General features: G+C 44.6%; 1 protein-coding gene across 1 annotated transcript in view; it reads left to right on the plus strand.

Moving 5' to 3' along the window:
* BACE1 (beta-secretase 1) overlaps nt 1-26,756 on the plus strand; it is a 59,413-nt gene extending 32,657 nt beyond the window's left edge. The window contains exons 3-9 of the mRNA XM_040325467.1: nt 2,281-2,497; nt 4,355-4,492; nt 12,573-12,707; nt 20,141-20,242; nt 23,607-23,756; nt 23,971-24,142; nt 26,221-26,756. Coding sequence (XP_040181401.1) covers nt 2,281-2,497; nt 4,355-4,492; nt 12,573-12,707; nt 20,141-20,242; nt 23,607-23,756; nt 23,971-24,142; nt 26,221-26,462 — 1,156 coding nt within the window. The 3' untranslated portion in view covers nt 26,463-26,756. The remainder of the gene's footprint in view (nt 1-2,280; nt 2,498-4,354; nt 4,493-12,572; nt 12,708-20,140; nt 20,243-23,606; nt 23,757-23,970; nt 24,143-26,220) is intronic.
* The last annotated feature ends 666 nt before the right edge of the window (nt 26,757-27,422 follow it).

Raw genomic sequence — 27,422 nt, forward strand, 5'->3', positions numbered from 1 at the left:
CACACTTATTAACCATGTATGCACATGTTTTATATATCAATATTGACCACCATATTGATTAATCAGTTCACGCAGTGCAGCTTATTATTTATTTACTTCCTAATACGTGTTGATGTTGGCCGTGTTTGGCCTGGACAATAAAGCATTGAAAACCCTTTTATTGGCTGTCTGGATCTTCGCTCATTGCCACTGTTCTCACAATTGCACCCCTAGACACCGCCAGGGTAACTTAGCAGGCCGATCCCAAAATCAACCAGCGGCTCCTTCGGGGGTGAGCGCTACAAAAACAAGGCGTCTCCCTGTTCTGCCTAATGACAGGACACTGATCGTCTGCTCCCTGTAATCGGGAGAAGCGATTAGTGTCCTGTCACAGTAAGCCCAGCCCCCACACAGTTAGAATCACTCCCTAGGACACACTTAACCCCTTCCTAGCCCCCAAGTGGTTAACCCCTTCCCTGCCAGTGTCGTTTACACAGTAATCAGTGCATTTTTATAGCACTGATCGCTGTATAAATGACAATGGGGGTTATTTACGAAAGGCAAATCTACTTTGCACTACAAGTGCACTTGAAAGTGTAGTCACTATAGATCTGAGGGGGACATGCAAGGAAAATAAAAACCAGCATTTTAGCTTCCACATGATTGGATGATAAAACCAGTTTCCCCTCAGATCTACAGCGATTGCACTTTCAAGTGGATTTGCAGAGCACTTGTAGTGCAAAGTGGATTTGCCTTTTGTAAATGACCCCGAATAGTCCCAAAAAAGCGTCAAAAGTGTCCGATGTGTCCGCCTATAATGTCGCAGTCATGATAAAAATCACTAATCACCGCCATTACTAGTAAAAACTAAATATTAATAAAAATGCCATAAAACTATCCCCTATTTTGTAGACGCTATAACTTTTGCGCAAACCATTTAATAAACGCTTATTGCAATTTATTTATTTTTTTTTACCAAAAATATGTAGAAGAATACATATCGGCCTAAACTGAGGATGAAATGTGTACCACTAAAAGAAATCTCTATTTGTGGGAAAAAAAGGACACCAATTTTGTATGGGAGCCACGTCGCACGATTGTCAGTTAAATCGACGCAGTGCCGAATCGCAATAAGTTGCCCCTGTCATTGGGCAACCAAATCTTCCGGGGCTGAAGTGGTTAAACCCACAAGTGTGTACTTTTCCTTTATACTGGCTTTTGTAATTTACAAATGCAGCAATTTAGAAACTGGATTTCTTGAAAGTTTAGTACCTGAAAACACTTTTTGATAGATAAGTATTGCAACTCTATAGATCAGACCAGTGGTCTCCAAACTGCAGCCCGAGGGCTGGATGTGGCCCTCTGCTTGCCATTTTCCGGCCCTTTGGGCACTATTCCTCCCACTGATACAAGACACTATTCTGCCACCAACAATGGGGCAGAAGGACTGTTCTCCCCGTTCTTCAGCTCCTGTGACCGATCGCGGGACACTGGCGGCGATCGGGTCCGCAGGTCCCCCTGGCCGCGGTCACGGAGCTTCGGGGAGAATGGGGAAGAGACCTGATTCTAGAGAGAGAAGGCGGAGTTGGAGGAGGGAGGTTTGTACATAGGAAAAGGGAGAGCAGAATTTGCAGAAGTAAAAAAGTCCATGTCCCTCTGATCTTCCCCCCAGTGCCACGTCCCTCTGGTCTTCCCCCCAGTGCCACGTCCCTCTGGTCTTCCCCCCAGTGCCACGTCCCTCTGGTCTGCCCCCCAGTGCCACGTCCCTCTGGTCTGCCCCCCAGTGCCATGTGCCTCTGGTCTCCCCCCCAGTGCCCTGTCCCTCTGGTCCCGCCCCCAGTGCCATGTCCCTCTGGTCCCACCCCCAGTGCCATGTCCCTATGGACCCGCCCCCAGTGCCATGGCCCTCTGGTCTGCCCCCAGTGCCATGTCCCTCTGGTCTGCCCCCAGTGCCATGTCCCTCTGGTCTGCCCCCAGTGCCATGTCCCTCTGGTCTGCCCCAGTGCCATGTCCCTCTGGTCTGTCCCCAGTGCCATGTCCCTCTGGTCTGTGTCCAGTGCCCTGTCCCATTTTGTTAAAGGGGCGGGGCAGTGTATGGGTTAGGTGGGGCAACTGATGGCGAGTAACTCTTGAGGCCTGGCTAGTAGCTCAGGGCTTGAAATTTTGAGCCCTGATATACAGTATGTCTGCTTAAAGGCTCTACATTTCAAAGCTATGCTGAACTTATCAGAATCCTCTGTCGCTGTTACCCTCTCCCTTATGCTGATTTTTCACTCTTCTTCTGTCATTGTGTTTCTATAGGTCCAGAACATACAGAGATGTCAGAAGAGGAGTGTATGTTCCATACACTCAGGGAAAATGGGAAGGGGAATTGGGAACGGATTTGGTTACAATCCCACATGGACCCAATGTTACTGTTGTGGCAAATATTGCAGCCATCACAGACTCTGACAAATTTTTTATCAATGGTTCCAACTGGGAAGGAATTCTGGGACTTGCATATGCTGAAATTGCAAGGGTGAGTAAATGTACTGTATACTGTTGTCACAACCTCGAGTTATTGAAAAAACTGGACACTAAATAAGATATTGAAAGTTTAAAGAAATTTTATTTTTTTCACAAAGCTAATAAAACGATAATACATTTTGGGTCCCACCCCCAGATCCATACCAGACCCTTATCTGAGCATGCCAAGCGGCAGGTCAGTAAAGGGAGGGGATGAGGCGAGTGCCACCACCCACCTCCTGAACCATACCAGGCTGCATGCCCTCAACAAGGGGGGGTGCGGGTGCTTTGGGGCAGGGGGGGTGCCCCTCCACCCAAAAGCACCTTGCCCCCATGTTGATGAGGACAAAGGTCTCTTCTCTTCTGAGAACCCTTGCCCAGTGGTTGTCGGGGTCTGTGGGTGGGGGGCTTATCGGAATCTGTAAGCCCCCTTTAACAAGGGGACCCCCAAATCCTGGCCCCCCACCCTATGTGGTTACATTGTACCCCTACCCATTCACCAAAAAGGCAGTGAAAAAAAAAAACAAGAGCCATTTTATGACAATTCCTTTTATAGTAAAATAGCTCTGAGCTGCTATCTCTCCCGATATCGTCTCTCCCGGTGCCCTCGCCTTCTTCCGCCGCTGTTTTCTCCCCGAGCTGGCATCTCCCTGTGTCATCGTTTTCTTCCTCCTCCTCCTCCTCGCATTGTTGCTGGTTAAGCATTAAAAAACAAAAAAAAGCTGGTCTTGTTGCAAAGCTGTCTTTCTCCGTTCTTATGTTCCCGGCTGTCTGGCACCTCTTGTATAGGCATGGGGCGTGGCCATCCAGTGACGTCACATGTCACAAGGGTCGGCTCTCCGGGCGACGTTATTAGGTGGTGACGCCCCATGCCTATATAAGAGGCACCGGAGAGCGAGGAACATAATGGAGAAAAACAGCTACGCAACCTTTTTTTTTTTTTTTTAGCAGCAAGGAAGAAGAAGAAAATGGCGATGACTAGACCTGAAGGGCCTGGTATGGACTGGGGATGGGGGGGGGTGGAGACCCCACGCTGTTTAAAAAAAGAATGTGCCTTAAATTTATTTTTTTACATTTCTTTTTTACATTTTACATTTGTTTACATTCAGCTTTCAGCGGGGAACCCCGCTGACAGCTGAGGACTCCTCGGTTGCTAAAAACGCCGTGGATGGCTTCCCTGCTCCCTTCTTAGCAACCGGCTATATACAGTGGTAAAATAAGAACCGCAAAACAAATAAAAAAATCGCACCACAAACACACCACTTGCGTTTCTGGTGCAGCTCCATTGAAATCTATTAGCTGCAAATCGCGGGAAAAAAAGCCCCTGACCCTTACCCAAAACGCACCAGCCACAAAATGCATAGATGTAAACTAGTACCATAGAAAACCATGTTAAATAGACTGTAGTGCATTTCTGCAAACTGCAAAACACATATGTGTGAACGTAGGGTTACTTTATTTTGTATATATGTTTTTTGTCGAGTTTTGATTTACTGGGAAAATATGTGATTATTGGCTAGTTTCCTGTGATTGGCTACTGCCCAGGCCACCCCCTATTTCCAATCTATAGGAATGCACTGATCAATGAGAGTCAACAGACAGAGCAGTGTGATGCATCAACTTAATTATCAAAAGTTTATTTGGCGCTATAGAGTAGAAATAGGAGGTGGCTTAGGCAGTATGCAATCACAGGTAACAGTTGGCATACGTAGTGAGGATAAAATGATAATACACTCTAATTTCTTAAAAATCACATATTTTCCAGTTGTTACAGCTTAAATAGATTACTGACTATAAACTACTAATATATGAAACTCACTTAACCCTTCAGTTGTCCTATACTTAAAGTTTTTTCTCCATGATTTTGTAGCCGGATGACTCGCTGGAACCTTTCTTTGACTCTCTTGTAAAGCAAACTCGGGTACCCAACATCTTTTCTCTGCAGCTTTGTGGGACAGCTTACCCTATAAAGGACAGCAATGTTTCTGCTTCTGTGGGCGGAAGTATGGTAAGAATCTAGAAATCTATAATTGATTTTCCAGCTTATACTTGGAATTTCTTGTATGCAACTGTGGTAAGTAAAGTGAAGGTATAGCACACCAGGCAGCTATTCAGATTCCAGCTGTTATGCCAGTATATAGCAACTACCGTAATATACCTAGAAAAAAAATCAGGAACATATATTGTAAGATAGAAAAATTGTAGTCATCAATTGTGTCCGTTTTTACAGGAAAAAAAAACAGACTGTACACTATTATCCAAATGTCCCTTTGCTTCAGGGCACAGTGCTTTGTTTAAAGAAATCTACTGAATCTGCTGGAACCACTGCCAACCAACCACTATTTTAAGGTTTTCTTTTTTACAGCTAGATAAGAACCACTTTCAGTTGTGTTTTCTGTAAAATATATGTATTTTTTTATTAATTAAGTGCTCGTTTCTCCCTCAACCACCTCTTCAATCCTGTTCAGTTAACAAAAAGCATGATGTTTTTCATGAACATTGGATCTAGGTATCAGCGTAGGCCATTTTAAATGAGCTGGCAACAAATATAATGCACCAAAGAAAGCACAGGGCTTTCACACTGGAGCGGTGCTCTAGCACAGTGTTTCTCAACTCCAGTCCTCAAGGTGCACCAACAGGTCATGTTTTCAGGTTTTTCCTCAGATGAAATGGCTGTGGTAATTACTAAGGCAGTGAAACTGATTAAATCCCCTGTGCAAAATAATGGAAAGCCTGAAAACATGACCTGTTGTTGCGCCTTGAGGACTGGAGTTGAGAAGTTTGGCTCGATTGGCATCCCTTTTATTGTCACTCCTTAGCTAGGCGCACGTAAGCCGTCTGTCCTCTTTCTATGGGAGACAGCTTTTTTTGACCTGGTCCCCTTGCACCTTTTGGTGTCCCTGACCGTGGGTCGATACTTGCGCCTATAACAGGGGCAGGGATCACACAGTGGACAGTATCATGCCCCTGTTTTTTCCTTATTGCCCCTGGACCTTTTAGCCCATGTGTCCTTATTTTTGTATAATTATAATATCCCTATAATAAAAAATCCTTTTACATTGCTGTCCCTTCAATTTCATGGTTGAGCATACCTGTATATTAAAACTACTGTATATACAAACTTCTACTTGCACTGAGCAGTATCTGTGTTTACAAATCACTGTATATACAAACCTCTATTTGCATTTAGCAGTTTCAACACATCAATCCCCTTTCTTTACTATGTCCTCCCTAGCTGACCTTTTATGTACTTATCTCCCCTTGTACCAGCATCGTTTATGCCCTTCACAAACTGTTACTGATGCGACTAGCCAAGGTAGCAGGAGTCGCAGAAGGTGATTTACCATGGTTTTCTTCCTTTCTTGAAAACCGATCACAAACAGTTAAACTGGGTTCTTTCACGTTGGAAAAGCGCACGGTGTCATGTGGAGTCCCCCAAGGATCCCCCCTGTCACCGGTGCTTTTCAACATCTATCTTCGCCCTCTCTTTGATATTATCAGTAGCCAAGAACTACTCTATCACTCTTATGCAGACGATACGCAACTGTATTTTCGCATCTGCAACAAAAAGGATCACCATCCCAGTTTAGAGAAATGTCTCTCTTTGATAGAAAACTGGATGACTTAGGCCCCATACTCACGACCAAACATGTCTGCTGAAACTGGTCCGCGGGCCAGTTTCAGCAGACATGTTCGGTCGTGTGTGTGCGCGAGCGGGCCGAATTCCAGCAAACATTTGCCCGCCGGGCCTTTTCCCAGCAGACAAATATTCCTGGACTTGTTTTAAAACAGCCCGCTGGAATTCTGCCCGCTCGGACATGTACGGTCGTCAGTACAGACCTACCGTACATGTCCAGGCGCCCGCCGTCCCTCGCATGCGTCGAATGACTTCGACGCATGCGTGGAAGCATTTTAAAGGCGGGCCGCCCACGTCGCTGCGTCATTGTCGCGGCGACACCGCGTCATCGACGCGGCGACACCGCGGACACGCCCCGCGTATTGTTTACGCGCGGACTTCTGTACGATGGTGTGTACAACCATCGTACAGAAGCCCTCTGGCAGACATGTATGGTGAAAACGGTCCGACGGACCGCTTTCACCATACATGTTTGGTCGTGAGTACCCGGCCTAAGAGTTATCTTAAACTCAACAGTTCAAAAACAGAACTCCTTATGTTTCACGCCAGCCGAAAGAGTCAACTGGCAACAACCTGGACACCCCCGCCCATTCTGGGCCAAATCATCACCCCTAGCTCCAAAGTCAAAAGTCTCGGGGTCATCTTCGACACCTTCATGACAATGGACGCACAAATAGGGTCAGTAGTCAGCGGAGCGCACCATTTGTTGCGCCTACTACGCAGACTTATTCCATTTATTCCCAAAGAAGACGTAGCAGTCGTGGTGGGAACAATCGTGAATTCCAGACTGGACTATGCTAACGCCCTGTACCTCGGACTCCCAAAGTACCAAATCTCCCGTCTGCAAGTCGTTCAGAATACAGCCGCCAGACTGGTGACTGGGAAAAAAAAATGAGAATCAATCTCACCTTCGCTGAGAACCCTTCACTGGTTGCCAGTAAAAGACAGAATTGCATTCAAAGCACTCTGCCTGACACATAAGTGCATCCATGGGAAGGCTCCGCAATATCTTTGCGTCAAGATAGAACCTCACAATTCGAATCCCGTTCTGCGATCCACCGACCAAAATCTGGTCAGGGTACCAAAAACCAAATACAAGTCCAAAGGAGAAAGAAGGTTTGCTTTTCAAGGTCCGAGACTATGGAACGCTTTGCCAACCAGCATTCGGTTGGAGGAAAACCACCTGACTTTCAGAACACAGATCAAAACTCTGCTCTTCTGATGTCATGAGACACGAACAACTAGCGCCCAGAAGCGATTCAGTTCGCATGCGCCGCGCTTTATAAGTTTTTCATTCATTCATACGTCTCTTGCATACTCTGTAAAAAATAGCTAACTCGTTTGCATATCTCCCACCCCTGTGTCAGGTGATCTCCCTGGTCACTTGCCGTTCAGCTCCTAACGGCGCTGCGGCGTGCCTACGTCATTCGCGCTGTCAGGCGGCGAGTGTGGGCGGAGGTGAGAGAGCGGGACGTATCTTCCGCCCTCTCTCTCTGTCCCGCCCACTGCATATCATACGTAGTTGCATCTCGATGCTGCGGCGTGCCTACGTCATCGCGCTGTCAGGCGGCGAGTGTGGGCGGAGGTGAGAGAGCGGGACGTATCTTCCGCCCTCTCTCTGTCCCGCCCACTGTATACCACACGTAGTTGCATCTCTATGCAGCTCTACATCACTAGTGCGGGCTTCCATGTGAGGAGAGCGGGGTATACCCGTCCTCCCCCCCTCCTCACTCGGAGGCGTTTCACGCCGACATCTTCCAGCACCGCCCCCTTTTTCCACACTGACCCATAGCAATTCAGGCTCTCTTTGACAGACTCCTCCCACCTCACTCCCCCTTCCCTCCCTTCTCCTATTTAAAGCAATGTCAGACATTGCTGGACGGCTGCAGCACCTTTATACACCTCACACTGCTTGTGCTTTCTTCCCATGTAAGTACCTTTTCCTTTGATGTCTCCCAGCTAGATTCCCAACCTGTTGCCTTACATGTCATTTCCTCATACTCTGTACATCTCTAAATTGCGATTTATATTATTTTCATTTTTAGCTTCTGAGCTCTCTACTGACCTCTTTGGCTACTCTTTGATATTACAGGTATGTCTCTCACCTTATATATAAATTCCTGGTTCAGCTTTCTTTTTTGCGATTTTTTGCCTCTGGCATCGTTGATATTATCCTGTCCTTTTATTTATTTTATTTTGGGACAGGTAAAAATAACAAATACAACCAAATAAACTTTTTACGCTGTGACACCTCGGGCCAAAGGTCTTGCTACTTTGTGATTGATATAAGATGCCAGTCCTCATTCCTCTCCTCACCATCTGAGGTTTGCCATGCGTCCCGACTGCGACGTCCTATTAAGGGGTGTGCTGAGCCGTTGAAACGTCTTGGGTGGTATGATGTTTTCTTATCTGTGCCAGTTTAATATATATAATTTTTTCCTTTGTATGTTATTATTTTCAACACATTGCTATTTATTTATTTTTTCTAGAAAAGTTGTTTGTTACACTTTCTGACTCCACACATACTTCGGTCCCTGAAGAAGGAAACCCGAAACGCGTTGGGCCCAGTATTTATATTGTGGACTCTTCACTCTTTTCCAACTACACCCCAATAATATTAACAAAACATTAACAGCGCTAAAAAGATATTTTGTTAATATTTTCTTAATAATACATCGTTTTTTATGTCACTATTTTATTATAATAGCTGCTTTTCTACTGCATAAAACAATTATACATTTAACTACCTTTCCATTGAGCGCTGGGATCAGAATAATCCGTAGGTTTTTTCTGATATAATTTTTTTCAATACACCCCAATAATGTGTTGTTTTTAAACCATTGTATTATACATGTTTACCATATATTGTTTGATACCTTTTGTTACTATTAAACTATTACATATTTTTGTATCTACTATGACTACTTGTACTATCGTTGCCTAAAAAGCCCCACCCTGGGGGATTCTCCATTTTTTTCTGAGGACTGGAGTTGAGAAACACTGCTCTAGCAGCACGGTAATAAAAGTCCTGCTAGCCGTATCTTTGGAGCGGTGTGTTTACCAGTCCTCCACCGCTTCCGCCCATTGAAATCAATGGAACACCTCGATTATACTGCCGACAATGCGCCTCTGCCGAGGGGCTTTGCGTCGGTTTTTAACCCTTTTTTTGGCCGCTAGCGGGGGGTTGAGCTCCCCCGCTAGCGGCCGAATAGTGCAGTGAAGCGACGCTAAAAATGGCTGCGCTTTACCGCCGACGCTGCTCCCGCCCCAATAGGAAAGCAAGGGATTTCACATAAAGTAAGCAATACAAAGAGAACAGGATACTTTCTCATACAAGTACAGGGTACAGCAGGAATATGAAGTGTTGGGGTAACAAATGCTTTAAAAAAGAACACCATCAGACAATTCTGCCTCCTACAGAATCACAAATATAAAAGAGAATTTGGAAAAATACAACATTGATGCATCTTTTAAACTATTACTGAAACTAAGCAAGCAACCTACAGCACAAAATATATGTGAATTGATGTATTGCAGAGAAATATACTCCCATGGGCCACTGATATAAAAAATCAATGTTCTGTTTAAGAACAGCCATACTTCAGGAATATTTAAACCTTTTTGATGATATTGGCTAGAAATTGTGTTGTAGTATATAAAAAAAGCAGTGCCCTGCATAATGATAAGTGGTTTCTAATGGATTTTTATCTGGTGATATGCAATTGTGAGATATTTGATGACTTTAGATGGAGTTTGACCTATAAATACATTTGGTTTTAAATTATTGTTTACTGAGTAACATAGTGCGTTTCGGGGTTCTGTGAGGTAACACAGTATATGTAAGCTTAGGCCATTTGATTGCACCAGATTTTATATTTTTGCCTATTTCCTTTATGTCATCATTTTAAAATAAAGGCTTGAGGTCATAAATACACAATTCTTTTTGCTCAAATTAATACACATATCAATATTTTAAAAACCATGGGCCTAAGGATATAGGTGAGGGAGGCTCCCTCACTAAGAATATAGCTGTGAATACTGGGTATGTTGTATCTGTTAGGCCCCGTACAGACGACCGAACATGTCTGCTGAAACAGGTCCGCGGACCAGTTTCAGCAGACATGTTCGGTCGTGTGTAGGCCCGAGCGGACAGGATTCCAGCGTACATTTGCCCGCCGGGCCTTTTTCCAGCGGGCAAATATTTCCAAACTTGTTTAGAAACAGCCCGCTGGAATCCTGTCCGCTCGGACATGTTCGGTCGTCTGTACAGACCTACCGTACATGTCCGAGCGCCCGCCATCCCTCGCATGCGTCAAATGACTTCGACGCATGCGTGGAAGCATTGAACTGGCAGGGCTGCCCACGTCGCCGCGTCATCGTCGCGGCGACGGCGCGGCCACGCCCCGCATATTGTTTACGCGCGAATTTCTGTATGATGGTGAGTACAGCCATCATACAGAAATCCCCGGGCAGACATGTACGGTGAAAACGGTCCGGCGGACCGGTTTCATCGTACATGTTTGCTCGTCTGTACGCGGCCTAAGATTTGATGTCCAGCGCATCCCCTCCCCTTTACATTAGATGTCAAGAGCCACCCCACCATCAGAAGTTGAGTCCCCCACTCTTCCTTTACATCACAGTGCACCCCCTTTCCTTATGCTGCTGCTGGGAAGAAGCTGGATGCATTGCTTGAAAGCAGAAAGTAAGGGTCTGTAGGAGGACCAGAGGAGGGCTGGAGCTCTCCTGCAGCTGCAGGAGAGGTGCAAGGGCCACATGAAATTGCCCGGAGAGCCGGATTTGGCCCGTGGGTCTAGTCTTTGACACCTGTGTTCTAGAGGCTTCTTTCAGAAGCAGGTGAGAGAAATCAAACACTAGGAACCAGCTAGCAAACCCTGACCAGGCAAAAATAACACATCACTTCTCCACTGACTGCAGTGGAGAACAAAAAACGAAATTTAGCCTAGCAACTTAACCAGAGGAGGGCAGGGCAACAGGAAAGAGTTAATAGTAGATAGTGCAATCAGCAAGTCAGTGTGTTAGCTTGGAGAAGAACTTTTGTCCCCATTGGAAGATTGCCCCTCTATTACTTTTCTGGACAGGTAGTCCTCACTATTTTCCCTGCCTTTCCCTGAGATAGCAAGAGTTAAGCCTGGTACACACTACAGTTGGCGTGTTGCCTGAAAAAAGAAAACTGTCAACTCCGGTCGGAGCAACTGTACTAACCAATTTTTCTGACAACAAAAGTTCTTGTCGGAAATTCCGACCGTGTGTACACAATTCAATGCACAAAAATCGTACGCATGCTTGGAATCAATTTGACGCATGCTCGGAAACATTGAACTTCATTTTTCTCGGCTCATTGTAGTGTTGTACGTCACTGCGTTCTTGACGTTTGGAATTACCGACAACATTTATGTGACCGTGTGTATGCAAGACAAGTTTGAGAGAACATCCGTCAGAAAAAAAATCAGCGGTTTTGTTGTGGAAATGTCCAATCGTGTGTACGCGGCATAAGACTTCAGTTTGGCATTAGGCATTCTCATAGTTATACATTACAGTTTTGTATTTGTTTTTTATTTTTTCCTTTTTTATTAAGCTGGAATTTTAAACTGAGCCCACGGTTTCATCAAATAATATTTGCTTCCAATATGAAAAAACTGTGTGACATGTTACATTTTAGTATGAATATATATATATATATATATATATATATCTATATATATATATCTATATATATATATATATATATATATATATATATATATATATTATATATATATATATTTTAAATGCAATAGTAATGTAGGCATTGCTGAGAAAAACATATTTTAAAGCGGGGGTTCACCCTTAGAGGGCACTTTTCCCCCTTAGCTTCCTGCTCGTTATTACTAGGGGAATCGGCTATTTATTTTAAACTATGTGCAGTACTTACCCGTTTACGAGACGCATCCTCTCCGTCGCTTCCGGGTATGGGCTTCGGGAATGGGCGTTCCTTCTTGATTGACAGGTTTCCGAGAGGCTTCCGACGGTCGCATCCATCGCGTCACGATTTTCCGAAAGAAGCCGAACGTCGGTGCGCAGGCGCAGTATAGAGCCGCACCGACGTTCGGCTTCTTTCGGCTACGAGTGACGCGATGGATGCGACCGTCGGAAGCCTCTCGGAAGAATGTCAATCAAGAAGGAACGCCCGCTCCAGAAGACCCATACCCGGAAGCGACGGAAGAAGATGCAGCTCGAAAACGGGTAAGTACTGCACATATTTTAATATAAATAGCCGATTCCCCTAGACCGAACGAGCAGGAAGCTAAGGGGAGATTTTTTTTTTTTTTTTAAATGGGTGAACTCCCGCTTTAATTAAAATGAACTAAAGGCTAGTGCTTCTTTTTTGTTTTAAATAGATGGAAAGGCCAAACGTTATACTAATAATTTATCTTTATATGGCATTCTTTAGGTGATTGGAGGAATTGATCCATCGTTATATGTGGGTAATATCTGGTATACACCAATTAGAAAAGAATGGTACTATGAAGTCATCATTGTGAAAATTGAAATTAATGGACAGGATTTGACAATGGATTGTAAAGAGGTGAGTGTTCTTGAAATGCTGATAAGATTTAGATTAGTGTTCACATGTAATTTGCAGAAAATTCATTTGAAAATGTGCACTTATGTAACTGTCGATTAGCTAATATTTCTATTAAAGCTGAAGTTCAGTTATTCATATTTCCACATAGTTACATTACTCCAGCTTGGACCAATGTAACTATTTATGTGTTAGGCCCCTTTCACACGTGCGGACCGTATGTCTGTTTTTCATCCATCCGTCTTCGTATGAAAAACGGACATACATGTATCCCTATGGGATTGCGGATGTCAGCGGATGAACATCCGCCGACACTCGATCTCATCAGTCTCCGCTATGCTCCGTTTCTGCAGATGGAGGAAAATCCTATTTTTCCATTCGTCTGCGGATCGGATGAACACGGACAGACGGTAGCCCCCCCCCCCCCCCATAGAGGAGAGCGGAGGTCTGACAAGGGACTGCCCTGTCATCTGCCGGCTCAGCGGGGATCAACGGAGCGATCCCCGCTGAGCAAGCGGATGTATAAGGAACGGATCCTCACGGGATCCGTGGGAGTGAAAGGGGCCCTTATACCAGGAAGTTCCCTTGAATGCTGGAAATCACTGTAGTAGACACTGCTACTATCGTGGACTAATGTCATTACCCCGCCTCTCCACCTCGACCAATCAGAAAGCACTTTGCATTCATCCAGAAAATGCAAAGCATTCTCTGAATGGTGCCTGAGACAAATGGCTGACCTCCTGTGTCCAGAATGCAGAAAGGCAGCTGCTTGGCACGAGACAAGGAAGCAAGTTAGGCCCCATACACACGATAGAATCCATCCGCTGAAAAATCCCAGCGAATGGGTTTCAGCGTATAGATCCTATGGTGTGTACACTCCAGCGGATCTGTTTCCGCGGATATTTCTCCCCTGGGATGGATTCCAGCAGATCGAATATTCGCTGACATGCTAAAAAAATCTATCTGCTGGAATCCATCCCAACGGATGGATCCGCTCGTCTGTATAGACTAACCGGATCCATCCGTCCGAAGGGATCCCCCGCATGCGTCGTAATGATTCGACGCATGCGTGGAATTCCTTATATGACAGCGTCGCGCACGTCGCCGCGTCATAATCGCGGCGACGGCGCGACACGTCATCGCCAGAGGATTTCCGCGCGGATTTCAATGCGATGGTGAGTACACTCCATCGCATGAAAATCCGCAGAAATCTTCGAGAGGATTGGACCGTATTCGCGGATAAATTCTCTCGTGTGTATGGGGCCTTAAAGGAGTTGTAAAGGAAAACATTTTTTTTGCTGAAATGACTGTTTACAGGGTATAGAGACATAATAGTTAACTGATTCCTTTTAAAAATGATTAAAAATAGATAAATATCAATCATATAATGTACCTGCAGTTTCTAGTTTCGTTTTTGCATGTTGTTTCCTGCTTCTGTGATATACAGAGCCACAGAGCCAATACAGGGCAGTGATGGTTTGGAAAACGAAACTGATTGGTGTTGAGGGGTTTTAGACACACAGTTATCACACCTCCTTGATTAGTGACCACAGAGAGAAAGCTCCCATGACTTTTTTCATCAGAAAACAGACAACCAGGAAGTGTTCAGAACAGAAAAGGATTACAGCAAAAACGAACAATGAGGACATGAAACCAGGACTGCAGTAAGGTAAAGGAAGCTATTTAGCTAAAAAAAAAAATCCTTTAGTGTCCCTTTAAGTTCACTGGAGTAGGCATTTATTTCAGTGATTTCCAGCTTCCAGACGCATCGATCAGGTATGTACATAGATACATTGGTCCAAGCTGGATTCATGCATCTATGTATAAAATATCCATACTTGGAATTCCTCTTTAAAGTAGACTTGAATTCAGAAAGTGAAAGGGAAAATCGAATTTATTCTATAATGGGTGGATGACAGGCCCGGACTGGCCATAGGGCATACCGGGCATATGCCCGGTGGGCCGCGGTGGCCCGCGGGCCGGTAGCGGCCCGCGAACGGCCCTCGGCGGCCCGCATGTCACGTCTACCCAGAGGTGTACCAAGGCCCTTGGGGCGGACTGGGATGGGTCGCAAGAATTCATTTGCCCCCTGGGCTGCTCTAATGTCCTGCAAAAAGGCCACTGAGCTGGCCGAGTGCGCCACCTGCCACAAGTTGTGGATTGTCCACTGGCCACGTCACCTGCCACAAGTTGTGGATTGTCCACTTGCCATGTCACCTGGCCACGTCACCTGGCACGTCACCTGCCACAAGTTGTGGATTGTCCACTGGCCACGTCACCTGCCACGTCAACTGGCCACGTCACCTGCCACAAGTTGTGGATTGTCCACTTGCCACGTCACCTGCCACAAGTGGATTATGCACTTGCCAAATCACCTGGCCACGTCACCTGCCACAAGTTGTGGATTGTCCACTGGCCACGTCACCTGGCCACGTCACCTGCCATGTCACCTGGCCACGTTACCTGCCACAAGTGGTGGATTGTCCACTTGCCATGTCACCTGGCCACGTCACCTGCCACATCACCTGCCACGTCACCTGGCCACGTCACCTGCCACAAGTTGTGGATTGTCCACTGGCCACGTCACCTGCCACGTCAACTGGCCACGTCAATTGCCACAAGTTGTGGATTGTCCACTGGCCACGTGACCTGGCCACGTGACCTGCCATATCACCTGGCCACATCACCTACCACAAGTTGTGGATTGTCCACTTGCCACGTCACCGTCTTCAAGTTGTGTATTGTCCACTTGCCATGTCACCTGCCATGTCACCTGGCCACGCCACCTGCCACAAGTTGTGGATTGTCCACTGGCCACGTCACCTGGCCACGTCACCTGCCACAAGTTGTGGATTGTCCACTTGCCATGTCACCTGGCCACGTCACCTGCCACGTCACCTGGGCACGTCACCTGCCACATCACCTGGCCACGTCACCTGCCACAAGTTGTGGAATGTCCACTGGCCACGTCACCTGCCACGTCAACTGGCCACGTCACCTGCCACAAGTTGTGGATTGTCCACTTGCCACGTCACCTGCCTCAAGTTGTGTATTGTCCACTTGCCACGTCATCTGCCATGTCACCTGGCCACGCCACCTGCCACAAGTTGTGGATTGTCCACTGGCCACGTCACCTGGCCACGTCACCTGCCACAAGTTGTGGATTGTCCACTTGCCATGTCACCTGGTCACGTCACCTGCCACGTCACCTGGCCACGTCACCTGCCACATCACCTGGCCACGTCACCTGCCACAAGTTGTGGCATGTCCACTGGCCACGTCACCTGCCACGTCAACTGGCCACGTCACCTGCCACAAGTTGTGGATTGTCCACTTGCCACGTCACCTGCCTCAAGTTGTGTATTGTCCACTTGCCACGTCATCTGCCATGTCACCTGGCCACGCCACCTGCCACAAGTTGTGGATTGTCCACTTGCCATGTCACCTGGCCACGTCACCTGCCACATCACCTGCCACATCACCTGGCCACGTCACCTGCCACGTCACCTGGCCATGTCACCTGCCACAAGTTGTGGATTGTCCACTTGCCACGTCACCTGACCACGACACCTGCCACAAGTTGTGGATTGTCCACTTGTCACGTCACCTGCCACAAGTTGTGGATTGTCCACTGGCCACGTCACCTGCCACAAGTTGTGGATTGTCCACAATGCAATGCAAGCAATTACATTTTTAATGTTTTTTGCCATAATTTTTGAGATTTTGAGATTTCTAATGTAAAAAAATAGGTCACCTTTAAAAACGCCTATAAACGAAATCGCCGTAAAACGCCGGTACCGCGTTTTGCCGCGATTTGCGTCTGAAACGCGAAAACTTTTTCGTCTGAACCCAAAATTTTGCTTCTGAAAAAACGAGCCTAAACCCAACTGCTTTAAAACGCAAAAAAAACGAATGTGTGCATGGACACATAGGATAACATTAAATGTGTTCAGGGGCAGTTGAAAAAAATGCCCAAATGCCTCTGAACTCGAGTTTACCAGCGTCTCGTGTGCATGGGGCCTTAGATATGCCCAGCCCCTCCCTCCTCCACACAAAGCTCTATCAGAGGCTGGGTGGAGCTGCTCTTTCTTTCCCCGCCCACACTCCTGGCAGCCCTGTGTTGTCTGTGAAGAAGATTTGTGGGCGGGAAAGTTAAAACAAAGCAGTCAGCTCGGCATCCACAGCCTTAGAAAAAAAAACAAGTGAGCCCCTCCTGGGACTGTCCATTATGTCCCATCCAAGTAAGAGACAACAAGTAAGCTTCTCCTCCCTCCCTTCCTGCTCTCTCTCCCCCTCTCTGCATATTAAAGCGGGAGTTCACCCAATTCTTTTTTTTTTCTCTTCTCCCCTTAGATTCCTGCTCGTTTTGTCTAGGGGAATCGGCTATTTGTTTTAAAATATGAGCAGTACTTACCCGTTTTCGAGATGCATCCTCTCCGTCGCTTCCGGGTATGGGTCTTCGGGAGCGGGCGTTCCTTCTTGATTGACAGTCTTCCGAGAGGCTTCCGACGGTCGCATCCATCGCGTCACTCGTAGCCGAAAGAAGCCGAACGTCGGTGCGGCTCTATACTGCGCCTGCGCACCGACGTTCAGCTTCTTTCGGAAAATCATGACGCGATGGATGCGACCGTCGGAAGCCTCTCGGAAGACTGTCAATCAAGAAGGAACGCCCAGTCCCGCAGCCCATACCCGGAAGTGGCGGAGAAGATGCATCTCGTAAACGGGTAAGTACGGATCATATTTTAAAACAAATAGCCGATTCCCCTAGACAAAACGAGCATGAAGCTAAGGGGAAAAGGTGTTGGCTATGGGTGAACCTCCGCTTTAAGTGTTATATTACAGCAGCCTGTGACAGTTTCTTGCCCTCCTAGATGTTATGATGTGGGTTCACACTGGCAAGCTGCAGTTTAGCTGCAGTGCTGGTGTTCTGGCATGTTACCCTCCAGTCCCATAGACTTCTATTAGGTTGTAAAAGTCCTGCATGCCGCATCTGTGGTGCAATTCCAAAAAATGCAGCAAAAACGCACAATTTCTAATTAGAAGTCTGAGGGACTGGGGCTATGGAAAACCGCCACAGTGGCGGCCTGTCCATTAAGGGCACACGGGCACTGCCCCCTCCATTATGCCACCCCCATATGTAAAATGGATAGATTCATGCCTGACCGGCCACTAAGATGGGGTAAGTGTCGGTCAGACAGCGAGTGGGTGGAGGGTGTGTCACAGTGGCTGCATTTGATGGGACAAAGTGGCTGCATTTGATGGGACAAAGTGACTGCATTTGATGGGGCACAGTGGCTGCATTTGATGGGACAAAGTGGCTGCATTTGATGGGGCACAGTGGCTGCATTTGATGGGGCACAGTGGCTGCATTTGATGGGGCACAGTGGCTGCATTTGATGGGACAAAGTGGCTGCATTTGATGGGGCACAGTGGCTGCATTTGATGGGGCACAGTGGCTGCATTTGATGGGACAAAGTGGCTGCATTTGATGGGGCACAGTGGCTGCATTTGATGGGGCACAGTGGCTGCATTTGATGGGGCACAGTGGCTGCATTTGATGGGGCACAGTGGCTGCATTTGATGGGACAAAGTGGCTGCATTTGATGGGACAAAGTGGCTGCATTTGATGGGGCACAGTGGCTGCATTTGATGGGGCACAGTGGCTGCATTTGATAGGGCACAACGTGGCTGCATTTGATGGGCACAGTGGCTGCATATAATGGGGCACAGTGGCTGCATATAATGGGGCACAGTGGCTGCATTTGATGGGGCACAGTGGCTGCATTTGATGGGGCACAGTGACTGCATATAATGGGGCACAGTGGCTGCATTTGATGTTTTTGTTTTGTGCTTCCCCCCAAAAAAATGTTGAGCACCAGTGTGAGCCAAAAGGCTTGCACTCACAGATACTCCACTGAAAAGTTATTAATTCTCATGTCACCTTTCAGAGCCATTTGACAGACAGTAAGGAGGTGATGCCTAATTTCCTCCCTGCCTGTTTTAACCTCAGCCAGTCCCTCCAGATATTTCACTTTGTACTCCACCTTATTTTCATTACTCTTTATAGGTATTAGATGTTCTCTCACCTTCTTCTTTGCACATCTAATACATAATGAGAGTTCTGGAAATAAGGTGGAGTTGAAAGTGAATTTCTAAACCTAAGTTGAGAACCCCTTTCAGAAGATTTGAGGATATTATTAAACTCAGAGACTGGTGGACTCAGGCCATCATAAATAGATTGAAATTCTGCCAGTTCAGCAGAAATTTCAATCTATTAATGTGCAGACTGGTTATACAGACTCCGATCTATCAACTGACTTCAGTACAACAATGGGAAATGTCCAACGATTTCTCTCTGTTCCAGCAATGTGGAGTGATTTCTCTCTCTGTGCCACAAATGTGGAGCAGTCTCTCTCTCTGTGCGGGCATCCCATCATAAACCCCCGCCGCGTATCCCCCCCCCCCCCCCGGGCTGCTCAGTTTAAAATGCCCGGGCCTATTTTTTGTCCCAGTCCGGGCCTGGTGGATGATCTTGTCCAAATATATTATTGGCACTATCCCCAATCATAAACAGAATTACCCAAATGTCCCGAAATGAAGGGACCATGGGAATAGGGATTTTGATGTGCCCAGACAACAATCAAAAAGAAAAACATCCATAAGAAAACTTTTTTATTTTACCAGTAAAAATTGTAATTTCTTAAAAACATTTGTCATTGGCTACATTTCCAGCATGGAGAATATACAACAGAATGCAAAGAAATGAAGAGCAGGTGGATCATTGCCTGATAAGAGCTTCCTCTGGATCCACTTCATTTTTCAATCCTTAAAATATTGTAGTCAAAAGGGTTGATGTACAATGAAACGAGAAAAGAACCCACACCTGGGGAATGTAGCTCATAACATCAGACATTATAATTGTCATCCATCTGTCTCAAAACACAACCCCAATGAAGTATTCACTATTATGAGTATCGTAACCAGCAAGACGTAGCAAAGTAGTCAGATAGGACAGAATGGGACCTTCCCCCCACTTATGACTACAACTCAGTACCCACAGGCGGAAGAAGACAAATAGGCCCAAAATGGGAAAAAGTCTCTGATGACTGGCAAAACCTGGATGAGGCAGAAAGCCACATAATTCTGACTCTTTTATCAAAACACATGTTATATAGAGTTCAAGGGTTAAAGCAAAAACACATGCAAAAAAGTAACACAATTAAAGTTCACCACACAGCTGTAAACTATGCATTAGCCTTAGAAATCTATTGAAATTTCTGAAGCACTGCTAATCCTTGTGTTACCCACAACTGCAGAAATGTCATATTCAGTGTGTACATGTTGAATATACTCACAATAAAGCTCAAAGTGGAAACCATTCTCTATAAACAGAGTTGTTTTAATATTGTAACTTTCTCTTTTTCGGGGGTTTTCAGTACAACTATGATAAAAGCATTGTGGACAGCGGTACAACCAATCTTCGTCTGCCAAAACGTGTTTTTGATGAAGCTGTAAAAGCGATTAAGGCCGCTTCCTCGGTGAGTATCATAATATAGCATTTCCAAAATCCAGATTTTAATCTACGCCTTAAAATGAATCATTAGTTCACTCGGTTATAATTCATGCATTTTTTGACATAAGATTTATTACTTTGAGCTATGTGTTATTTTCAGAATGACCATAACCGCTTAATAAATTGATCCTCATTTTAGGCATGCCCTGTCTTTCATGAGGGGGGGCAGCAAACTGACAAAATCTACCCCCCCCCCCCCCCTGGGGAGATGGATGGTAAGGTGGTGATTGCTGTAAGCAAACAAACCCATGGGAGACCAATGGCAGAGAATCAGGAAGACAATAGCGAATATTAATTTGCTATTGTCACACAAGTGGTTGGGCTCGGGGCACAGTGCTCGGCGCCCCAAGCCCACACTTTTTGAAGCCAATTAGAGCCTTCACAGTTATATGTAAATATAGATACCATTTAATTTACAGAATAGTTTTATTTTAAGCCGTGCAGCTGTAATTTTGTGTATATATAACTGTCAGTTTTATTTTTTCCTTACTCTCTTAGGCCTCGTACACACGACCGAGAATCTCGTCGTAAATGAAACATCGTTTGCCCTCGACGAGATTCTTGTCAGGCTTGTCGAGAATCTTGTCAAGCTTTCTTTGCGTACACACTGTCAAGACAAAATCTCGTCGTTCTCAAACACGGTGACGTACAACACGTACGACGGCACTATAAAGGGGAAGTTCGATTCCACTGGCACAACCCTTGGGGCTGCTTTTTCTAATCTCATGTTACTGCGGGTTAAGTAAAAGTTTGGTGACAGACGATTTTCGCTTTTACGTCTGTTACAGCGTAACGAATGTGCTATCTCCATTACGAACGCTACTTTTACCGAAGGTGCGCTCCCGTCTCATACTGTATTCTGAGCATGCGCGCGTTTCTAAGCATACACACAAATGTGTTTCTCGTCGTAAAACAGCCCGACGAGAAACACGACGAGGAAATTGAGACTCCCGATGAGAAAACAGAGAACGTGTTCTATTTTTTTCTCGTCAAGATCCACGACAGTTTTCTCGACGAAAAACATACACACGACCGTTTTACTCGGCAAAAAAGCTTTGCCAGCATTTTTCTTGATGGATTTTGACGATGAAAACGGTCGTGTGTACAAGGCCTTACACATACTGTAATATTCTCTACCAACAGGTGATTTTGCATAAACACAGATATCATTAATATTATTCAAATTATAGATAGATATACTTAATGTTATGGTTTGTTTCTAGGACATTTTCACTCTAAAAAGATTATTAACCTTACGATTGAGTTACAATGTATTTATATATGACTATTTAAAGCGGAGGTTCACCCTTAAACTTAACTTTATAGCAATCATGTCTGCAGCCTTATAACATGCCTCCAGCCTCACTTCCGGGTCTTCTTCCCTGCGGGGAGTGGGCGTGTCGCTCCTTTTCCCCGACGAGGCGTAATTGGAAGCTGTGCGCAAGGTCTCCTGGGAGTGACATTTCAACACTCACAGGAGACCATCCGAAATAGCTAGGCGTGTATTCTCGCGCTAGCTCGAGTGTCACGTGACGCGGGAAGCGGGTCACATGACTCGCAAAGCACGTCATGTGACTAGGAATCCAGGAAGTGTTTGCTTGTGGGATTCAAAATGCCCACAAGCAAGATGGAACAGCACAGGACTATTTTTTATAAGTTCTTCTTTTAGATGAAAACGGAGCGGACGGACGTACGAGCGGCTAGCAGGTGAGTAGTACCTAGCTAGCTAGATTACTATGCTTTGCACATTACAAAAAAAAAAGCAAAACCCGCGGAACCTCCGCTTTAATATACTGTTAATATAACAAAGAATTGTTCTAACACATTGATTGCAATAGATCTTCTCAAAAATGTATCCTTTTTTTAAAAGTCATAAATCCATAGTTAGATATTAACCTGTATTTTCTGTACCATAGAACATTGTTCATAAAATTCTATCTGATATAATCATAATTGTTGTTTTATGATAACATTTTGAATGTGAAAATAACTGTCATTTTTTTGCCATCTGTATCCTATTGAAGAGATTTACCGTTACTTCCTGTGGCATAGCCAAACCAGGAAGTGAGGGGGAATCCCCACAAATTAGGGGAATCCATTGGGGTCTCCCAGGATCACCAGAACTAGTGTCCTCATTAGAAGATCTCCCCTCTATTACTTTTCTGGGCACAACCAAAAATGTGGGATTTTCTTTTACCTTCACTCTTGATATTAACCTCCCTGGCGGTATGATTATTTCAGAAAAAGGTGCTGAAAGCGGTACCATTATTTGCAAGGAAATTTGGCGTTTTATACTGTAGGCCTGGAATTCTTAGGAATAACTCATTTAAATCTGACCAAACAAGAGTCTAGTAGGCATCCCGGGTATGAAATTTTTTTAAAAACGAAATTATAAATTATAATATAATAAATAATTATAAATAATTATAACAAATAATAATATAATTATAATAAAAATTATTCAATAATGTAATCAACTCAAAATCACTGAAATTTGCTCAGTTGTAGAATTATCGCTGTCATTACTTTTATTTTTTTATGACAAATTTCCCCACAAATCGCTATCACACAATTCTGCAAGTGATTATAATTTATTATCGCTGTTTTCTAACTGCTCTAAAACCACTTTTTACATAAAGGGACACTTTTGGTTGCTATGGACAATCTACAGTTTGCAGGCAGAAAGAACAGTTTTTATTATATAAAAGAACATGTAGGGCACTGGACAGACCACTAGGGACAAGGGGGGTGTGTATTTTTTACATACAGTACTGTAATCTATAAGATTACAGTATACGGTATGTATTGTGTTTGTTTACCTTTTTGAATTTGGCGCCGTTCTCCGCTCCCGTGCGTCGTAATGTCACAGGGAACGGAGATCGGCGGCACAGGAGGACACTGTGTGAATCGAGCGAGGTCCCGCTCGCTCACACAGCACGGTGGCATCGCTGGATCCAGGAGAAGGTAAGTAAACCATGCCTGTGGATTCAGCGAGGCGAGCCCGAGTCTGACTCGGGGTTACCGATCGTAGCCAAAAAATCTCACCCCGAGTCAGACTCGGGAACACCGCCAGGGGGGTTAACAGAAAACAGGAGAAATGGAGAGGGTGAATAACGGGGGGCAACAGGTGTTATAATCTAACTGTCCAAAACAAAAACAAAAAGTTTTGCCTTTAGTTATACTTGAATTTAGTAGTAACACATTTGGAGGATGACACCCACTTTGTACACTTACATTATTACTCCAGGCACTACTAATTTTGTGATTATTAGTAATACAGATACTGTAATTGACTTATTTTCAAAACATCTCAATGTGGTTCTCTGTAGACAGAGAAATTCCCTGATGGATTCTGGATGGGAGAACAGTTAGTTTGCTGGCAGGAGGGTACTACACCATGGAACATATTTCCTGTGATATCCCTTTATCTAATGGGTGAAGCTGCAAATGAATCTTTCCGCATCACCATCTTGCCGCAGGTTAGTATTTACCATTTTGTTCTCTGGAATCAACTTATCTATGTTGTTATATTGATATGTAATGTCTAGCTTACTCTTTTAAATACCTTTTCTCCAAACTTTAATAAAATGTGATTTTCTCATAGTATTTGCTACACCGTAACATTTTGTTTCCATCTCCTTACTAGACCCTCATCAATGCACTGATCTTATAGTGTTTTTGCCCTTATTGCAGCAATACCTGCGCCCCGTGGAGGACATAGCCACATCTCAGGATGACTGTTATAAATTTGCAGTGTCTCAGTCTTCTACTGGCACAGTAATGGGTGCGGTCATCATGGAAGGTTTCTATGTTATATTTGATCGTGCACGTAAACGGATTGGCTTTGCTGTCAGCACATGCCATGGTGAGAACCAATTTAATATATTAATTCAGACCTGATGCATGTAATAAAAGGGGTTTGTAACAGTCAAATCACAAGTACTTATATTGTATTTGTGATTTTTAACTGACAGTAAGTATCAGTTAAAGCGACATTAAAGCAACATTAGAAAAATACTACGAGGAGAAACCAATCAGGAGGCATAACTGGCAAGCAACATTAAAGCTTTGTTTTTGTTTTTGTTTTTTTAAATAAGGTAACAAACATGTCATACTTACCTGCTCTGTACAACAGTTTTGCACAGAACAGCCCTAATCTTCTTCTACTGGGGTTCCCCGCTGGCACTCCAGGCTCCTCCTCTTTGGCAAGTGCCCCCATGGAAAGCCACTTTCCATTGGGGCAACCATGCGTGCTCGCTCCCAAGTCACCCTGTCTGTGTCTATTGACACAGAGAAGACAGCTTGGCCCTACCCCCTGCTTACTCGGCACAGAATTTGATTGAAAGCACTGCTATCAATCTGCCCAGGGAGAAGAACTTTACTGGATCAGATCGGGCTCCAGTAAGTATGGGGTGGGGTGGGGCTGGTTGGAGTTGTGCACCTTAAGGCTTTAGAACCACTTTAAACCACTTTAAAAACATTTAAATATAAAAAAATAAAACAAATCAGAGAATTGACCTCTGTTTACATGCTACTTTTGTTATTACTGGATTTTTTTCAATAAAAATATTGAAAAATAAACCACTTTAAAATGCCAGACATGAGTTAGCAGCAGTATATACAATCTCTTAGAACAGAAATCTCCATATTTTCTCCAATATCTGTAGTTCCTATATTATATATCATATTGCGTTTTTTTGCCTGATTTAGGTATTTATGGAAACAAAACACATAATGACCACTAGGATGTAATTACAATTCAGGAAATACATATATTAGAGAAAATACTAAGATTTTCATTCCAAATGTGCAGCTGTTTGTCACATCTGCACAATGAACGTTTTATACATAGACCCATATGTGACCTAATTGAAAGAAATTTACTGCTGCCCTTGCAGTGACTCACTTTTTAATCTTTTGGGCCCAAAGGTCATTGCAACCGATACTTCTGAGCGAAATTTTATTTATTAATACTGTTATTGTATCAGACAATTACAATAAACTGCCATCTGCAGGCTGCAGTGGCCTCTGAAAGGTCAAACCATTTTTCTGAAAGTCTTCAGCCTGTATGTGATTCAGCTGACAAAGTGATCACATGATTGAGAACCACTCTTACTCATTCTCTATCGTTAGTGGGCACCTGAGTTGTCAGTGATAGGTGGGTTTGTGAGGTGCCAGCCACCCAAAGTATGCGCTGGTACTTATCAAAGAGATGAGGTTTATTAAGTTATTCTCAGCATAATGTATCATGCAACAAAAAAGATAAATCTTAGGTATAGTATATTTTTACATAGTTACATTGGTACAGCTTGGACCAATGGTACTTTGTATATAGCATACCTGGCTGATGCTCTGGAAACTGGAAATCACTAAAGTAGACAATGCTACTCCAGCTATCTCCACTAGCTTCTGGGTCCTGTGCTGAGCGGCTGGCTTGCTGAATTGTGAACACAGAAGGTTGGCTGCTCATCATGGGCATCATTCAGAGAATGCTTTGCTCAGAACGGGACCTGGAAACAAGTCGAGATTAGTGCAGTTGCAGTGCCCAGTGGTGATTTCCAGGGGCATTGGCCAGGTATGGTGTATATAAGCTAGACCGTTGTAACCTTGTAAAAATACTAATGTATTTAGTGATAGTGAATGTGATAGTTGGAATTATCCTTTTATAAGTAGATTGCTGGCCGAAGGAAGTTAAACATAGAACTCAATGTTTTATTCAAAGTTTGCCTCTTCTCTTTCTTAACTCCACTAATGTATCATTCCTGAAGCTCTTCTTTACCACTGATGCTCTTCTTTACCACTGATGCTCTTCTTTACCACTGATGCTCTTCTTTACCACTGATGCTCTTTGGAATGTTGGAACTTTTGTCCCTTGTTGAAATTGCTGTAAGTTAATAAGAAATTAAATGAAATCACACCCATCTTTTGTTGTATCTCTTGCAGTGCATGACTTCTCTCGCAAGGCCTCGGTGGATGGTCCATTCTATGCCTCTAACTTAGAAGATTGCGGGTATAACACTCCACAGCTGGATGAATCAGCTTTAATGACTACGGCCTATGTAATGGCTGGCGTGTGTGCCCTGTTTATGCTGCCCCTTTGTCTAATGCTCTTCCAATGGCGTTGTTTTCGCTGCCTAAGACAATCGCAAGATGATTTTGCTGACGATATTTCCCTGCTGAAATAGGCAAGCACCTCCTTACCCTTATTCTGAGTTGACTGAACCTCAGTCCTAGAAAGACTGCGTAACCTGTACACGAGGATCCACCTGGGGTCCTCTTGCTGCAGCAATGACTCCCAGATAAACAAAGAAAGCTAATTCTAGGGGTCTACCAAACAATGGATTCTTTTACAGCTTTACAATACAGCCTCTTGAATTACTACTGGTTAAGCAAAAATGCATCTTCCTGTGTTACCACTGCTAAAAGAAATTAACAAAGGAAGCTGTCGTTAACATTAAGCCATATTTAAGACTAACAAACTGCATTCCCTGTGGTTTATGTGTAATATGACTTCTTTTGGAGTTTGGTTTACGTTTTATGAACTAACCAATTATAATAGGCAGGGAGGTGATAGCAAAATAGGAAATGTTTAAAAGGTGCACAAGGCCGCACATAGAGAGATTATGGTCCATGGATTCTAAATTGCTGGACATGTGGCCCTTTACTGGCGCATGGTACTTCATTAGCAGGTCTGTTGCCAGTGTCAGCATATTTATGGAGAATATTTAGTGCCTGCTGAAGGTGACATGATTTCTTCCTAGTCCATATGACTATAATGCATTGAGGACCAAACCCTTATTATTAGAAGGGAAACAATTTAATACTATAAGAGAAAGCCTTTTTTAATTGATATATTTAGATGTCTATACCATAAAGTCAGCTCTCATCCTCCAGTAGATTAAAGCTAAAATCCAGGCTAAACACATTTTGTCCAAATACAGGAGGCATGTGTATTCTTACATGAATCATAAGTCTTATTTGTGTATTACCTTCAGACCTGTGCAGTATTCCAGTACCAAATAACTACAGACATCCCAAGTCTCCCGTGACCCGCCAAAGTCTCCCGCATTTGGCTGTGGGCTCCCGCACACTCGTGAGCGCAGGGTGATCTCCCGGCTGGCAAGCTGAGGCAGAGGGGGGGGCAG

The sequence above is a fragment of the Rana temporaria genome, chromosome 10 (assembly GCF_905171775.1).
Source record: "Rana temporaria chromosome 10, aRanTem1.1, whole genome shotgun sequence".
Lineage (NCBI taxonomy): Eukaryota > Metazoa > Chordata > Amphibia > Anura > Ranidae > Rana > Rana temporaria.